The 18,783-nt window shown below is 46.1% G+C and overlaps 1 protein-coding gene across 1 annotated transcript in view; it reads left to right on the forward strand.

Moving 5' to 3' along the window:
- The first annotated feature begins 7,192 nt into the window (after nt 1-7,192).
- Nucleotides 7,193-18,783, forward strand: part of ABCG1 (ATP binding cassette subfamily G member 1) — a 94,561-nt gene continuing 82,970 nt past the window's right edge. Inside the window, exons 1-2 of the mRNA XM_049874929.1 lie at nt 7,193-7,369; nt 14,784-15,027. Of these exons, the coding sequence (XP_049730886.1) occupies nt 7,328-7,369; nt 14,784-15,027 (286 nt within the window). The 5' untranslated portion in view covers nt 7,193-7,327. The remainder of the gene's footprint in view (nt 7,370-14,783; nt 15,028-18,783) is intronic.

Consider the following 18,783-nt stretch of genomic DNA (forward strand, 5'->3'; position numbering starts at 1 on the left):
ACAAGGGAAAGATTAGTCCAAAGGTCTAATGGACCACAACTACCATGGCCTTCACCAGACAGTCCAGTAAAGCTAGATGGTGCCCGACTACCACCACTGACTGCTCTGACAGGGATCATGATAGAGGGTCCCAGACAGAGCTGGAGAAAAATGTGGAACAAAATTCTAACTCACAAAAAAAGATCAGGTTTACTGGCCTGACAGAGACTGGGGAAAACCGGAGAGTTTGGGCCCCGGACGCCCTTTTAGCTCAGTAATGAAGTCACTCCTGAGGTTCATCCTCCAGCCAAAGACTGGACAGGCCCATAAAACAAAACGAGACTAAAGGGGCACAGCAGCCCAGGGGCAAGGACTAAAAGGCAGGAGGGGACAGGAAAGCCGAGGTCGAGAAGGAAGAATGTTGACATGTCGTGGGGTTGTTAGCCAATGTCATAAAACAGTATGTGTACTAAGTGTTTAAGGAGAAGCTAGTTTGTTCTGTAAACTTTCATCTGAAGTACAATAAAAAAAAATATGTGTATATATACATATATATATACATACACAAAGCACCTAGAATATTACCTGGCACATAGTGGGTGCTCTGTGTTTGTTCTCACTCAAAGGACCAGTTTATTACTTTACCACCAGGTTCCCATTGGATGGAGCACTGTTTGAGCCTCAGGAGGGCATACAAAAGAAGAGAAGGCAGAACCTCCAGGATCTTAGGGTTTATTAGTGTTGGGAAGGGTGAATTAAAGGGTGGAAGATGAGACAGTCAAGAACGAAACAATACAAGAAATAAAATACAATGAACATAGGCAAATCCATAGATAAAGTAGATCAGAGGTTGTCAGGCTCTCTTTCCATTAGCAACTGCTAATGGCTACAGGGTTCCTTTTTAGGGTGATGAAATGTTCTAAAATTAGATTGTCGTGGTGGTTGCACAACTCTGTGGACATACTAAAAAGCATTGTATTGTATACTTTAAATGGATGAAATGTTTGGTGTATGAATTATATCACAACAAAACTATTTTTAAAAAGGAAAATGCAATGGATAAATAACTTCGTAATGCAGAAATGAGAGTTAATGACGGCTAACACTTACATGGTGCTTCCTAGAGGCTAGGGGCTGTTCCAAGAGCTTTGCTTAAATTAACTCATTTAATTCTCACAACTCCAAGAGGTAGGTACTATTATTATAACGCCCATTTTATAGAGAAGAAAACAGGTTCAGCAAGGTTTCTTGAAGAAGGTCACACAGCTAGTTCATGTGACAGTTGGGATTTGAATTCACCTCATCTGGTTTCTGGGGCTGAGCTCGTAACCACAACACTACACTGTATTTTAAGGTGCCACAACTTAGTATAGGACTAAATAACTCTTAACTGAATAGGCAGATAAATCGACTTTACCTGTTAACCACTGCTGTCAAGTTAATTCCAACTCGTAGTGACCCTATAGAACAGAGTAGAATTGCCCCATAGGTTTTCCAAGGAGCAGGTGATGGATTCTAACTGCCAACGTTTTGGTTAGCAGCTGAGCTCTTAACCACTGTGCCACCCTGGCCTCAGCCACAGAGGAGGGATGTGAGCTGGGTGTTGAAGAATGCATTGCCCTAAACTAAGCAGAAAGGAGAGTATTGGGCATTTCCTTCTATTCCATCAATGTCTTAGTTCCTTAGTGCTGCCCTAACAGAAATGCTACAAGTGGGTGGCTTTAAAGAAGAGAATTTATTTTCTCACGGTTCTAGAGGCTCAAAGTCCAAATCAGGTCTTAGCCATGTGGATTCCTTCTGTGGGCCTCTTTCCTAGTTTCTGGTGTCTGCTGGTGATCCCGAGAGTTCCTTTACTTGTAGAAAATGATCGCACATTATCTATCTTCTCCCTGTGAATGTGTGTGTGTCTATTATGGTCCTTTTATATCTCAGAAGTGATTATGTTTAGGATCCACCCTACACTGGTAAGACTCAAACTGACTGACTGATTACCTTATATTACATTATGGAAAGTGATTACATTAAACTAGATACAAGGTTGTTGTTGGTAGCTGCCATCAAGTTGGCTCTGACTCATGGCAACCTTATGTATAACAGAATGAAACATTGCCCGGTTTTGCACCATCCTCACAATCATTGCTATGTTCGAGCCCATATAAGGAAATTACATTACGTTAGATTGCATTATGGAAGGTAAACTCCTCTACCCAAGGCTACCTGATTTAATCACATGCTAACAGCAACTAGACTAGTGTTTGATCAAACCACTGGGAGCCATAGCCTAGCCAAGTTGACACACAAAAAATTAACCATCACGATCAGCATAAAGCTCTTAAGCCCTGTTCTAGGCACAGGGGACATAGTAGTAACAAAATACCCAAATCCTTACCCTCATAGAACTACATTCTAGTGTGGGGAAACAGACAATAAACACATAAATGAATGTGGGGAGTGGCTAAAGCCTTACTTGCATCATACTTCAAATTTTTTATCAAGTATTAGTTGCAATTTCCCTGAGTCTGCCATGCTGGGAGGAAGCCCAAAGTAACCCATATGGAGAGACTTAATGGAGAGAGATGTCCAGCTACCCTCAGTTACTCCAGTCCCCACTATTTCAGTGCCAATCGCCATCCTACTTGAACCACATGAGAAATCTCAACCAGAATTGCCCAGCCAAGCCCTTCACAAGTTATTGACCCACAGAAACTATAAGGGGTAAAAATTACTGTTGTTTTAACCACTAAGTTTGTTGCTGATTTGTTATGCAACAACAGTAATCAGAAGAGTTGTTTAATTAAAAATAATCTGAAGATAAAAGTAAAGATCACCCTGGTAGAATGGGTCTAAGAGAAAAACTTCTTAAAGCAGGGTGACCCCTTAGGAAGCTTCTGGAATTTTCTAGCTGGAAGAGGACTTGGGCCAGCACTGTGAGGTGGTAGAAAGGAGTCAGGTTCCAGGCAGGTTTAGAAGGTTAAGCTGGTTGGAGTTGGTTTCTGTCACTTACAACCAGAAGAGCCCTGATACAGACCCCACAGATCTGCCCTATTTCCACATTATCTCTTATTCTGTGATTGGACACAAGAGGAATAGCAATAACAAGGACTAAAGTTGAAACCCTTGCTTTGTGCTGGGCACCAGGAACAGTGCTTTCTGTGATTTACGTCATATTCTCCCCAACAACCACACATGGTTGAGTTTATTACTGCTCATTGCACTTATGTATCAGTGAGAACTCTGTCAGTGGCAGGAAATCCAGCAGCTCCAGTCACACCACCAAGGGCCCACTTTATCACTGTGTTTCCTCTCTGGCTTCATCCTCAAGCTCCACACAAGACTCCTGGCCACTCCTAGAAGCCCAGCAAGTAACATCCATCTCCCATTCCTGGCCAACCACCGTGGCCAGGCTGAATGGGAGATCCAAATTGGGTGAAACCAGTTGGCCTCCCCTGGAGCTGGAGATTGGTCAATCCTGCACTAATCACAGGGCAGAGAGCTGGGGGGTGGCTAACTCCAGACGGACATTCTGGGCCCATTCACAGAAATGAGGAGAGTGGATATTGAGCAGAAAATAGATGCCCATGACAACAGGCTGTGTCTTCCTCTCCTCGCTTATGCCCGTTCTGCTTGTCTTAGTCTCCTAGAGCTGCCGTAACACAAATACCACAAGTGGGTGGATTTAAAGAAGAACAATTTATTTTTTTACAGTTTTGGAGGCTAAATGTCCAAATCAGGGTCTCAGCCTTGTCAATTCCTACCTTGTCGGTAGCTCTGGGCATTCCTTGGTTCCTTGGCTCGTAGACAACTCTCAAATGTCACCTGTCTTCCCCCACGTATGTGTGTCTCTGTGTCCATTCTTTTCTTCTTGTGGTTAGGTTTAGGTTTAGAATTCATCTTACTTGGGTATGACCTCATTAACATAACAAAGAAAACCATATTTCCAAACAGGATTACATCCACAGGTAGAGGGCTTAGGATTCCAACACATGTTTTGGGGGGACACAATTCACTCCATAACACTGCCCCTGGAGCCAGTGGCAGAGTGGCAGGGCTGGGTAGCAATCCTGGTCCCCAGAGGTGAGGCACCTCTTCCCTCTGCCTTTTGCCCTAAACCCTCCCCAGAGGTTTGTGAATTTCAATCCTCCTTCTGGAACACATGGTCTTTGCTATTGTTTCTGTTCAGTACCTTCAAGGCCCTCTACACACCACCCTGTGCCTGGCACCCACAAAGTGGCACCTAGAACTACAGCTGTTTTATGTCCCTTGCCACAGCCAAGGGTAAAATAGAGGTAATTGATCAACTCTTCAAGCAAAACTGTTCAGAACACACAAGGTGAGTTCCTCCGCAAACTCAAAATGAGTTTGAACTCAAAAAGAGATCATACCCCATTTTTCTCTTTGAGTTGAGGGGGAGAATTTGGCTATGGTCTTCAGGCCTGTGGGTGTGAAGTTCACCTGTCTGGTGTGAAAAGCCTAGTGTGAGGAGGAGGGGTGAGGCTTTGATCATCTGAGGTGTGGTGGGAACAGTGACCCAGGTGTGGCAGAGGTGAGAAGAAACACATTTGTGTCTGTGGTTCCAAATCACTGAACACAAGCCTTTGAGTCTGAGACTGGGAGTCCGGAAGGCCTGTCACCATGGTTACCAAGAAATGAGATTCTATGGAGAAAAAAATGAATGACGCAGGAAACGTCAAAAGAAAATGGACGGAATATACAGAGTCACTGTACCAAGAAGAATTCGTCAACATTCAACAATTTCAGGAGATAGCATATGATCAAGAATTGATGCTGCTAAAGGAAGAAGTCCAAGCTGCACTGAAGGCATTGGTGAAAAACAAGGCTCCAGGAATTAGTGGAACACCAACTGAAATGTTTCAACAAATGGATGCAATGCTGGAAGCTCTCACACATCTATGCCAAGAAATTTGGGAGACAGCTACCTGGCCAACTGACTGGAAGAGATCCATATTTTTGCCCATTCCAAAGAAAAGTGATCCAACGGAATGCAGAAAATTATCAAATAATATCATTAATATTACATGCAAGTAAAATTACGCTGAAGATCATTCAAAAACAGTTGCAGCAGTACATTGATAGGGAACTTAGAGAAATTCAAGCCAGATTCAGAAGAGAAAGTGGAAAGAGGGATATCAGTGCTGATGTCAGATGGATCTTGGCTAAAAGCAGAGAATACCATGAAGATGTTTACCTATATTTTATTGATTATGTGAAGACACTACACTGTGTGAATCATAACAAATTATGAATAACATTGAGAAGAATGAGAATTCCAGAACACTTAATTACGCTCATGGGGAAGCCTTACATAGACCTAGACCAACAGACAGTCATTTGAACAGATCAAGAGGATACTTGGTGATTTAAAATCAGGAAAGGTGGGCGTTAGGGTTGTATCTTGTCACCAGATTTATTCAGGCTCTATGCTGAGCAAATAATCCGAGAAACTGGACTATAGGAAGAAGAACGCAGCATCAGGATTGGAGGAAGACTCATTAACAACTTGCATTATACAGATGCCACAACCTTGTTTACTTAAGTGAAGAGGGCTTGAAGCACTTACTGATGAAGATCAAAAACTACAGCCTTCAGCAGGGATTACACCTCAACATGAAGAAAACAAAAATCCTCACAACTGGATCAATAAGCAACATCATGATAAATGAGAAAATACTGAAGTTGTCAAGGATTTCAGTTTATTTGGATCCACAATCAACACCCGTGGAAGCAGCAGTCAAGAAACTGAACGTTGTATTGCATTGGGCAAATCTGCTGCAAAAGACCGTTTTAAAGTGTTAAAAGGCAAAGATGTCACTTTGAGGACTAAGGTGTGCCTGATGGTATTTTCAGTCATCTCATATGCATGCAAAAGCTGGATAATGGAAAACTGAAGAAGAAATGATGCATTTGAATTATGGTGTTGGTGAAAATACTGAATATACACCATGGACTGTCAGAAGAATGAACAAATCTGTCTTGGAAGAAGTACAGTCAGAGTGCTCCTTAGAAGCAAGGGTAGTGAGACTTAGCCTTGCTTACTTTGGACATGTTATCAGGAGGGACCAGTCCATGAAGACGGACATCACGTCTGATAGTAGAGGGTCAGTGAAAAAGAGGAAGACCCTGCATGAGATGGATTGACACAGTGGCTGCAACGATGGGCTCAAACATAGCAGCGTTGTGAGTATCACGCAGGGCCAGGCAGTGTCTAGCTGTGTGTGGGGTGGCTATGAGTTGGAACCTACTCTACCGCCCCTAACAACAACAACAATATATAATAAGGGCTTTAGCAGATGTCAGGCCACCTGATATTCCCTTCTGGGGCAAAAAGGGTGGGTACCTGAGGCCCACTGCTTATGCAGGTACAATGAACACAGGTATGGGCTGGGTACTGAGCCGGGTACTGGCACAAGCGCTGGAGAAACACCTCAGTCTACAAAAATAAGCCTTTTCTTTGGTGGCGGTGGGGTGGAAGGCAGAGGCTTGGCCATCTTTACCTAGCACCCCTTGCTCCCCAGCACTTAATACTCTGGTGTGCAGATAATGTTGCACGTATGAGTGCCTGCGTAGCCTTGAGGAGGGTGGGGACCCCACATATGGCTCTGCCTCAGCTCATCTGGTGGCACAGTAGTTAAGAGTTTGGCTGCTAACCAAAAGATCAGCAGTTCGAATCCACCAGCCGCTTCTTGGAAAACCTATGGGGCAGTTTCACTCTGTCTTATAGGGTCGCTATGAGTCAGAATTGGCTAGAGAGCAACGTTTTTTTGTTTTTGTTTTTCCCCTCGTCTTTAGTCCTAGCAGCAGTAAGGCCTCAAGCTGCTACATGGCAGAGAGGTGCCCAGGAACTAAAAAAGAAAAGAAAAAAGAAAGCCCTGCCCCTCCCCGCTTCCCACCAGGACGCCCCTCTGGCTCCATCTACACAACCCTCCGGACTTGGAGGCGGTGGTCCTGAGTCCTGGGAACTGCGTGTCTGTCCAGACGCCCTGCGGTCTCGTCCGAGGCGCTCTGGCCAGCCCCCGCGGTTTTCTGAACTGTAGGGGCAATGGCTTTCCGGAAAACCGCAGCTAGAGGCGGCCGAGCCCCTGGTCTCCCCGCAGGAGCACAACAAGAGCACGCGCACCTGCCCGCGGCCCCACCCCCTGGGCGCCGGCCAATCGCGGGCGTGGGGCGGAGCCGGAGCCCGAGCCCGAGCCCGAGCCCGAGCTGGAGCCCCAGCGGTGCGGGCGCCGCAGCTGAGCCAGGCCGAGCGCAGCCTCGTCCCCGCCGCCCGTGCCCGCCGTTTCTTCCCCGGCGCCCGCAGCTCCATCCCTGCCGCCGCCGCCGCCCCCGGGGCATGGCCTGTCTGATGGCCGCTTTCTCGGTCGGCACCGCCATGGTGAGTGCGCGGATCCTTCGCCCGCGAGCTTGGCTTTCTTGTCCAGGAGAGCAAGAAACCTACAAAGACCCTCGCCGTAAACCCGCTCCGCACTCGCTCTGCGGCTCCCGGGAGCGCGTCCTCCGGCGGTGACCTAGGCGCCCCGCCCGGCTTCTATAGCGTTTTCCCTGGCCACCTGGCATCTCAGGATGTTCCTGGGCCGACCGGGGACAGGAGGGGCGGGAGGCAGCCGGACAGCCCCGCGAGTGGACTGATGGCCTTGACCTTGTCCGCGTGCAGAAGAGGGGCTTGCAGCCTGGGGTGCCCTGAGCGCGCTGGGAGTGGCCGCAGCCTGCGCCGGAGGGAAGGGAGGTCCGATCCCTCTGCCGGCTGGCTCGGCCAGGGCGCGGGGAGCAGAGACTCCTTGTGCCACCTCCGGAGCGCCGATCAAGGGAACAAAAAGAGGGAGCTGCTCCCTGAGAGCTGGAGCCTGCGCTCCCCCTGCGCTCTGGTGGGGGGCAGGGGAACAGACAGCTTTTGCCAGACCTAATGGGGGACAGGGCGGCGGAGTTCCCAGGGAGGCAGACATGGGGCGAGGTGGATGCCTGCTGGCCCCCTTTCTGCACCCTGGAGAGAGATGGGGTGTAAAGAGAGGCGCACACCTCACTTCTTCTGAGGGTGCTAGCTCCGGAGTGGTTTGTGGCTAGACACAATGAAAGCAAGCGCTTTTCCAAGCGAAAGGTAAGAGACGCCTCTTGCGCGTTTGTAACATCTCCATAAACTCATATTGGAGAAACAAAAACAAAACTAATCATGCTTGCTTTACTGTCAACCCCGCACCCACCCCACCCCGCCTGGGGCCTTTCATTTCCATGGTTAGCACATTAACGTTGCCGTTAGTTAGTTACGGACTAGATTTTAGGTTGTCTGAAGTACCCGCAGGAGCCCTGGTGGCGCAGTGGTTAAAGCCCTCAGTTGCTAACCGAGAGGTCGGCGGTTCGAACTCACCAGCCGCTCCGCTCCGAGGGAGAAAGATTTCCATAAAGATTATAATTTGGAAACCCTGGGGCAGTTCTTCTCTGCCCTGCAGGGTCGCTATGAGTAGGAATAACTCCATGGCAACTTTTTTTTTTAAGTACCCATAGAAAGTATTCGGTATTTCTGTTGGTATCGCACTATCCATCCATCCATCTTTCTTTTTGTATTTACTATCCTGCTAGTTACTTCCCTTAGGCTGTGCGCCCACAGTGCACAGCACGCACTGGGTTTTCATCGTCTCCGCCCCCCTCCCCCTTTATTTCATTTTTAGCAGGATGCTATTTGAAGTCAGCTGGGCTCAGCAGGGTTTGACCGACAGTTACCTCTTGCCTTATGCTCAAGGAAAAAAAAAAAAAAAACACACTGTAGCCGGGTTTCTGCGCATGCTCTGTTCTGACAACTGCATCCTAGGATTCCAAACAGGTTAGTGTAGAACATACCGAGCCTCGCCAGCTCATTATGTAATGATTTTGTGTAAACTGATAGAATGCGGCCGCCAGAACCCTTAAGTCCGTTGGCAGAGGAGGGGAAGCCCAGGGGCAGAGGGAACTCGCCGGCCAGCCCCCATCTCTGGGAGTACTCTGTCTTTGTTACTTAAGAGACAATGAAAAACTTAGAAGCCAGTCTCCTCAGATTATTTGCTTTTATCTGGTTGGATGTTTGGGTAACATTTCCTTGGAAGTCTTCCTTTTACACTGGTTTATTTGGAAATCCTAAATGATGTGGAGAATGGAAGATTAAGGAGATCATTGATGCTCGTTTTACGTAAGGAAAATTTCAGATCTTTTCGTTGCTGAATGGCCACTGAAATCCTTTTAGGGAGGCAAAGGAGGCTTGTACACATGGAAAAGAAAAAAAAAAACGAATGAATCCAAATATTTTCAGATGTAGATCGTTCTTGTAGGTCAAGTAATGTTGGGTTTTGCTACAGCCCTGGAACTCAAGTGTTTTGTCCTTGCTTGTAGACAGTTTAGGGCTGGGCTCATTCTTTTCATTTCAGAGAACAATCTTTTGTTTGAAAGTCATTCCCCTTCCTGAAAACCTTGTACTTTGTTTATCAAAAAATATTTTACCCAAATTATAAACAAAGAGCCCTTGAAAGATACTCAGGATCTTGAGCTTGGTGTTTTCACCTTCCACACCCTTCCTCCTTCAGGTCCAGCTGTGTAGTGGCCCCAGGAAGTGTGTGTCTGGAGAAGGCGTTCTGGAGAATGAGAGAAGCATCTAGAAGAGGTGCTGGAATCCCCGAGCTGGGGGCCTAGAAGGGTGGGCACAGGTTTCCCAGTGGGATGGTGGGATTTAGGGCTGCTTGAAGAGCACTCTTGTTGATGGTGAGATTGGTGTTCTGAGTGGCAACCCAAGTGGAATCTGCCCTTGTCGCTTAGTTAAAGGGGCGATATTTTGGTGATTTTCCCATGGGCAGTCACATGGAAGATACTTGGTCAGACACTATGGACCCAGTGCTGCGGAATGCCAGGGAGGGATCTGCCCATCAAATAGCAAAGCCCACTGTCTAAGTGGACACCAAAGCTGGCAGTGATGAAGTAGACATGCCGAGCCCCCAGTGCCCACTTGTTTGTCTTCCTTTTGCCTCTTTTCCCCATGATGCTAAGGAAAGAGTTTCTGTCTCTAACTCTGCTTCCTGGACTCAACAGAGCAAACTAGTGTCCAAATGGAAACCCTGGTGGCGTAGTGGTTAAGAGCTACGGCTGCTGACCAAGAGGTCAGCAGTTCAAACTCACCAGGTGCTCCTTGGAAACCCTACAGGGCAGTTCTACTCTGTCCTACAGGGCCGCTATGAGTCAGAATCTACTTGATGGCAACTTTTTTTTTTAGTCTCCAAATGGCCTGGGGGTGGCTAACTGATCCTGAGAGATCCCTCTCTATATGTCCAGCATTGAAACAGAAATTCTGGGTCACTCTGCTTCATGCCCACGAAAATATTCTCATGACCAGCAGCCAGGAAAGCTCCAAACAGGGTCTCTGCATTCAACCTCCATGAATGAACCTACTATTATTTGCAATGTATTATGCAGCACAAAGTGTGTGTGGAGGGGGAAGGTCATAGACGACAGGGAAACAGAGCAATGAAAGGAAATAAATGAGAAGGGAAGTGGTACTTGTTTTCTTTTTAATGAGCTCAGGAGGCAAAGCAAAAGCTAGCTGCAACCTGCATTGCTGGCAGCTCTCGTCTGAGGGTGTTCTTCCAGAGAACGAGTCCATTTCAGAGTGACGGGCCCCTGCCCCACATCATACCGATTTTTCTGATTTTATTAATTGAGCAAGGCTCTCTGGCACCTAGGTGGAAAGGCAGGAAAGGCAGGAACCTATGTGCATAGCTTGGGGTTGGTTTCTTTGGAGGTGGGGACGGATGATTTCCTAAGTGTGTTGTGGCTTTCCCTATAATGGTCATCCTGTAAAGGGCTGACCCAGGGTCACCTACAACTTGCCTATAGAAAGCTCAGCAATGTTCAGACCATTGGACAGGAGCTGAGAAGGCTTCTGTTGTTAGGGAGGTCAGGTGGAAGGAGGGGATATAGAGTTGGAAGCCCCACTGGAGCTGGACCCCAGGGAGCCAGGATGCCTGGCTACTCACCAACTGGGGGATCTTATGCCAGTCCAGCAGTCTCTCCATTCCTTTGAGTCCTTCTCGGAAATGGAGATGGTAATACCCACCTTCTAGAGTTGGGGAGAGAATTAGAGGTATGGTTTATACACTATGGAGTTTTCAATGGGTACATTGTAATTGCTGAATCAGTAGTAGCTGTTGTTTATAATCATTTATCTAGGATACATGAGGTGTTATTATTTAATATTTCAAATAGTAAGTGCTTGACTCTATGGCTTCTCTCTCTCTCACTCCTGAATCAGTTTAGTCACCTAACTTTGTCCTACTGACCTGCCCACTTGTCTCCGTCTCGACAGCCACCATTGCCCCTCTGCCAAAGCAGCAGCCACCTGTCTGTCCCCCACCACTCCCTCTCCACGGCACTGCAGGAGCCACCATTCACAGCTGCAAATCTGGTTCTCTTACTCCCTGGCATTAGACCCAGTCCTGGCTGCTTGGAGACCACCAGATGAAGTCCAAAATCCTTAACACGGTTGGCCAGTGGGGGAAGTCAGACCCTCATCAGAATATAGGTCAGACTGGTATATCTGCCAGTCAGTAGATCAATGGAGTAATGCTGTCATCCCTACACATTATTTTGGGTTTCTTCAATGAGGAAAGAAATGACCCGACAGATGCCTGAGGTGGGTTCCTGGGGGGAGGGTATGGATGTCCATGGCACCTGGAACGCTGAGTGTAGAGCTTGAGGGGGTCCTACGACTGGAGAGGAGCTTGCTGGATCATCTCCACCCCCTGCCTCCACAACTGAGCGCACAGCCATTGGGGATCTCCAGAGTTAGAGCCCCAAGCCTATGGCAGAATATGGGTTTGGAACCAGCCCTTTTTGCCTTTCCATTTCTGTGGCCAAGAGCTAATTGTCTTGTCCCACTGCTCCCTCCCCCACTCCCCAAAGCCAGGATTTGGAGTTCCCAGGGCTCCTTTGAAGTCAAAGTGGGTTATAAGCCTGTGATAGCAGCATGTGGTCTCCAGAGAGCAGGGTGAATGGGCAAAGGGGTGGCATTCGGTGCCCTGCTCTGTTGCCAGAGCCAAGGGTATACCTGAGCAGGAGTGGGATTGTCTATTAATCCTCCAAGTTGCCCAACACAGAAGGCAGAGGCTGCACCGTAACCCTCTGTCCAGGATCCTTTAGCCACACGGTCACCCCAAGGCTATGGGGAGTCCTGTTGACAAACAAAGACAAATCTTCACTAACTTCGTTTCAGGAATTGATGAGCCTACTTACTTTTGTGTCTGAAGCGTTTCATATCCTCTGTGCCGGCAGGCAGCTGAGCCTCATTTTGTCAGCGTTGTATTCTGCACCTTTATTTTTATCCACAGAATGTTACAGTCCATGAGCTAGTTTTTTATTTGGTTCAGGTTTTCAGAAGCAGGCAACGCCCGTGAGGAGTGCATGTGCGTGTGTGCCTGTGTGTGTGCGCATGCATGCATTTGTGTGTGTCCATGTATTTGTGCATTGTGTACGTGTGTGTTTGCATGTCTTTTTCTTAAAATGGCAAAACTACATTTTCAACTATCAAAAGAATCTGTGCCCACTTCTCCTCAGCCCCGCATTTGAAACCTTCAAGCTTAGACATGGATTTTTGAGTCCTTAAACACCATAAGGGAAATCATGCCAGCTCTTCAGTGATACAGTTGTCTGCCCTAAAGAAGGCATTCTAATAGGGAAGTTGTTTTTGATCCCTTGAGTTGCTGGGGTTTGTGGGCTCTCTTTGTTTGTTTGTTTTTTCTTGGGTGATTCATTCTTTGTTTTGGTTTTGGCTTTTTGATTAGATACACTAGTGACCAAAGCTAGCAACTCTAAAAGAAATAGTTACCAAAGCTATGGAAAAACCCAGTGCATTGTGGCTCCTCTTCAGGACAAACAGCGACCTGGTGGTGTCTCTTCAGTCCCCAGGGCAGTCAGAATAGCTTGATTTATCCAAGATGGCTTTTGATGGGCTCTTCTGTTGGGGGAAAAAAAAAAATTTTTTTTTTTTTTTTCTGTTGAGGCCTTCAACAGTATGGTGGACTGATGCAGAAGGCCCATGCTTTTAGAACCGTGGACCTGTGGAGGCAGCTAGAAAAAGTACAACATAATATTTGTCTACCCCAGGGTTCTTCTGTGTTTAGGAGATACCTGGGCATATTGATTGGTTCGGAGTGCCAAGCCATTAGAAGAGGATATTCCTTTCTTTGCATAAATACTTTCGGTTCTTGGCACATCTGTTACAGTTCATTTGACTCCCAATGGAATCGTTAAAAGCCAATGCTAGCTACAAAATATTAGGCACTCTTACGATGCAGTAGAAAGAACACCTATTTTCTGATGACTCAAACTCTTGGAACAACCCTTACTTGTTTGTAGGGCATGGGGTGGGTTCCTTAAATTGTCTGTGCCCCAGTTCCCTTGTCCATATAATGGAGAAAAAAATACCAACATTTCTGACTTTTCAGTGCTATTGTGAAGATACAATGAAAGAGTAGAGTTGTAAGTGATTTGGAAAATTTAAAAGTAAAATGCAAAAACCAACCCCCACAAAACCCGGGAGCTCAGTGGTGTTATTTCTCTTGAGAATTTTTATGAGATCATGGAGGAAAGCATTAAAATAGCTCATTTTAAGGAAGACTTTTTCAGTTATACATTTCTCAGGAGCTAGTCTCATGCCTCCATACTGAGTATTTTATAAGTGGACTGCAAATCCACTACCACCACTAGTTGCCTTCAAGTCGACTCTGACTCATGGAGACGTTGTGTCAGAATAGAGCTGTGCTCCAAAGGGTTGGTTTCCAGTGGCTTATTTTTTGGAAGTAGAACACCAGGCCTTTCTCCTGAGGTGCCTCTGGGTGGGTTCATACCTCCAACTAGGAGGCTGCTTCAAGAGCTGAGTGCTTACAAGGGAAAGATTAGTCCAAAGGACTAAAGGACCGCATCTACCACGGCCTCCACGAGACTGAGTCCAGTACAACTAGATGGTGCCTGACTACCACCACTGACTGCCCTGTCAGGGATCACGATAGAGGGTCCCAGACAAGCTGGAGAAAAATGTAGAACTAAATTCTAACTCAAAAAGAAAGAGCAGACTTGCTGGCCTGACAGAGGCTTGAGAAACCCTGAGAGTATGGCCCCCGGCCACCCTTTCAGCTCAGTAATGAGGTCGCTCCCAAGGTTTACCCTTCAGCCAAAGATTAAACAGACCCACGGACCAAAACAGGACTAAAGGGGCACACCAACCCTGGGGCAGGGACTGGAAGGCAGGAGATAACAGGAAAGCTGGTAATGGGGAAGCCAGGGTTGAGAAGGGAGAGTGTTGACATCTCATGGTGTTGTTAACCAGTGTCATACAACAATGTGTATACTGTTTCATGAGAAACTAGTTTGTTCTGTAAACCTTCATCTAAAGTACAATTAAAGAAAAAAAAAAGAGCCGAGTGCTTAACCATTTGAACTGCCCAGGGACTGCAAATAATCATTTTTGATGGTGGCCCTTGTTATTTTCTTTGAGGCAAAAAAGCAAATAATTACTTTATTACAGTTTTGTGATTAGATTTTATGATTCCCGTGTAAGACTGGTAGATCAGCTTAACATTTTATCTTCAGCATTTTTTGAATAGAAGATAAAATGTCAGACAGAGATGACAGATTCCTTTAAGTAAGCACCTTTGTTCTTGTGCCAAAGGCACTCTCGTAGTTGCGGAAGTGTCGTAATTAATAATCAGTGACCTTGGGCCTGATGGTGGATCTCTTGATGTAGCTGATAACATATCGTGTTGCTCCCTCCCTGTTTTTAGAACGCCAGCAGTTACTCTGCAGCAATGATGGAGCCAAAGTCGGTGTGCGTCTCAGTGGACGAGGTGGTCTCCAGCAGCATGGATGCTAGTGAGACAGAGCTGCTGAATGGGCACCTGAAAAAAGTGGACAACAACCTCACTGAGGCCCAGCGCCTCTCCTCCTTGCCTCGGAGGGCAGCTGTGAACATTGAATTCAAGGACCTCTCCTACTCCGTTCCTGAAGGTCCCTGGTGGAGGAAGAAAGGTAGGGAGGGAGGCCACTTTGTTCATTAAGAGATGGGAGGGTCCTGTGAAGGAAACAACAGGTTGTTTGAGGAAAATCTTGGGTCTGGAAGCTGAGAGGCCAAGAGTCTTTTCCCAAGTTTGTTACTGCTAAGGCAACTTATTTAATTCTTCAGGCCCTATTTTTCTCAGCTATAAAATGAAGAAGTTGGATTAGGTGACCTCAAAGTTCACGGTGATGCTAAAATTCTGTGATGTTGTTACAAATGACCTGTAGTTGGAAAAAAAAAAAAAAAGAACAGCACCAAGGTTGACCATAGTCAATGTGTGCTTGTTTCCGTTTGTGCTCCAAGGGTCAACTTCTGTGAATGCTGTTTATGTTAGTCTTTCAAGATGGAACTATTCTTTAACACTTCAGATCAAATGGAAAATGGCACTACCTCCTGAGTTCGAAGTGTTCAAAAGTAGCCTGTGACCTAGAGTGGCATCCCTGGAAACCAATTATTTGTGTTAAGGATCTTGTAAGGACTTTTTAGTGGTTGGTGTTGGTATGCACTAAATATAAATAAACTGTATTAAAAGGAGTCATATAGACACAAATGGAAGAAACAGAGAGGGCTGGAATTTAGGAGGTCTCTGAAAAAACACACAGTACAGGAATTTGCCATAGGCATGTTGCACGTTATAGGGAATTGACAACTGGCTTGTATTTTGAGTTTTCTCAGCAACTTGGTTGCTTCCTTTCCCAGCTGTATATTTTCACAACGTCTAGAGTTAATCTCTCCTTAGGTTGACACTTCTTCTTCCAGCCAGACCTAGCTCTTCCTATGGGATATATTCCTCATCTCCCTCTGGTCTGTGTGACCATAATCTGTCCAGGAGTGCTCTGTCTTTCAGGTGGGAGGGAGAGCTGATGGGAAGACAACTTGTTGGCCATCACCAAGATATGAGGGTCCCTAGTTTCTAATGAATCAATTAAAACAACTTGAACATATATGAGGAATTCTGAACAATGAAAGTGACTCCGGTACCACTGGAAAATTGTTAATTTTTTAAGACTCTCAACTTAAATCTAGATTCAATCCTACTTTCTTTTTGAAGAAGAATGATCAACCAAGACTTGCTTTGTTTATTTTTAATTTTTCTTTTTTTTTCTGTTACCTTCATTTTGTTTGCCTACTCTCTTGACACCTAAACCTCTAAGACCACAGATGCAGGCACTGGAGGTAATTTAGAAACTAGATGGACTTGTCTCTGGGATCTGCCAGCCCGGGTTGGTTGTGGATGATTTTATGTCTATGTAAGGATTAGGAACAGCTCCCATACCTTCTCAACGGTCAATTGTACAGTATTGTTATCTGATACATTTTTAGAGAATGCCAGGCTGTTTTGTGAAGAAAGAAATTCTGTGGCTGGCTTAGGGCTGGGTCCATGTGTTTATAGAGGGACAGCCTTTTCCTTCTCAACTTAAGAAAGATTTTATAGAAAAATGCACTGATAAGTCAGGAGGACAATTTTTTTTTTTGGCTCCATGTGTGTTTATAAATCTATGCACTGTGGCAAACCTGTGAATGACATGGAGTGATTTCTGTCTATCTGTCAGGTGTGACCTGGAAAACATTGTCCTGGTGGTTGAAAATGCCTGCACAGGTATCCTGTAAGTGGAAGGTGGTTTGCAATGCAGAAACACAAACACTTGAAAACTGTAGCAGAATCTTGGTTTGAAATCCAACACTTAAGCTGTGGCATAAAACAGGTGCTCAGTCAATGTTTGCAAAGGGAAAAAACTCATTCTCAGCCATGCATGTGGTTGGCAAACCATATATTCTCTAAGAGTTAAAATCTGTCAGGGTAGTAGTCAAAAAGTTAACGAATGGGTGATGGTCTCTTATCAGCACGGGAGGGGCCATAACCAGTTTGTTCTAGGTGACTCTCTAGGAAGCTCAGCCCAGGTGGCCACCAGATAAACACTTGCCCTGCAGTAACCCTGTGTGGGCTCAGGAGGGGGAGGAGTAGGAAATGGGCATGAGGGACCTGCCCATGAGTCAGAGATGGTTACAGCCAGAGGGGATTACAGACATGATCGGTCTGGTGTGTCACAGCTGCTGGTTTCTCAATCTGTGGCCGGCTTCCTGCCCAGCTCTCATTCTCAGCAGCAACAGCAGCTGTGTCTGAGTTCTCACCTTTTGCCACCTCCTCTTTACATCCCATCCCCTTTGTTTCCCTGTTCCTGAAATTGAGAACTTAGGTGATTTCTCACTCCAGTGTGAACTTAGGGTGGAAAATACTTGCCCACCTCCTTGTGGGATAGAAAGGAAACTGAGACTGAGTGGTTTAGGGGCTTGTCCATGCTCCGGATCTGGTGAGAGGCAAGCCTGAGACTAGAGCGGAGGTCTCTACCTCTTTGTAGCCCAACAGAGTGACCCTGCCTTGCCTCGAGCAGGGCCTTCAAGGGTCCCAGTGTCCCTGAGTCCACGTGGCCACTGGGGAAGCAGGGCTCTTCCTGGAGGCTTGGTTGCCCATAATGCCCTGTCCTGCTGTTGTGGCCACATCGGGTTGGAGGCTGCAGCCAGGAAAATCTAGAATTATCCCTGCTGAGGGAGTTAGCTGCAGAAGCTCCTCTCAGAGCTCACCACTCTCTCATGACCACCATGTTCTTGGGTGCTACCTCCAGTTGACTCTGAACTTGAATAATGCATCTTCCCAACTAATAGCCACCCCTAGGCTGAAGAATAAAGCATGTATTAGGTATGGGCCCCACAGCAGGGCTGCTCACTTGGAGTTCCTCCATGGCCCTGGTCCAACATGCAAATTCCATTTATGCCTTTCCACAGTTGACTGGTCTCTTTGTCTGCTTCTGTTCTGGCTGATTCTGGAAGTCTCCTTTGGTCCAACATGGGTTCTTCCCTTTCCCGTTTTTGTCCCTCTGATAGTTGGTGAGTGTCTCAGTCCTCACGGATGATTAGGTCAAGCTGAGCGGTTGAATCCCCGTCACTGTCTGCATTTTCCTTTTCTTACTGTGGCGATTTTATAGTTGGCATCATCTCTGTGTGACTCCAAGTACAGCCTTTGAGACGGAGGTGGCTTCTCTTCTTGCTTCTTTCATCCTAGTAGTTTTACTATCTACGGAAAGCTGATTGTTCTTAATTTTTTTAATTCAGCTTTATGTGTTGAGATAATTATGATGATCATGCTGGAATTGGGCACCGTGGCATCGCTTAGGGGCAGAGCATCTCCAAGTAAAATAGCTGAAGGAGTTTTTCAAGCTCCTGGTCCAACCCCGTCATTGAATAGCTAAGGAAACAGGAGCCTGCAAGCAGAAGTGATTTACTCAAGGTGAAAGCCAATGCTGGCACCCAGCTGTTCTGAGTTACAGTCTAGATTTCTTTCCATTATAAAGATGTTGGACCACTCACCATAAATTCCAGGAAAGCCCTTTCCCACACTCTTTTACTCAGAACATGGTGCTAGGACACAAACTCAACACAGAATATTCTAGCAAAGTTCGGCATTGTGACTAGAATAGCATTATAAACTCCTACGTAATTATTTTAAAAAAGGAAGACAAGATGAAGAGGACTTCACAATCCTTAGAAAAAAGGTGACGAGTGAATAAACAGTATTTCTGAGCAAAAGATGCCAAAGACAGATTCTCTAAATCAGTCTTTGAGCTTGATGATTGCCAAGCACTGAATATGGTGTTTCACAAAACATCTTGTGTTTTCAATTGTAGTCACATTTTCACCATATGATTAATGATGTCTTTGGAGGAGAAACT

The sequence above is a fragment of the Elephas maximus genome, chromosome 2 (genome assembly GCF_024166365.1).
Source record: "Elephas maximus indicus isolate mEleMax1 chromosome 2, mEleMax1 primary haplotype, whole genome shotgun sequence".
NCBI classification, from domain to species: domain Eukaryota; kingdom Metazoa; phylum Chordata; class Mammalia; order Proboscidea; family Elephantidae; genus Elephas; species Elephas maximus.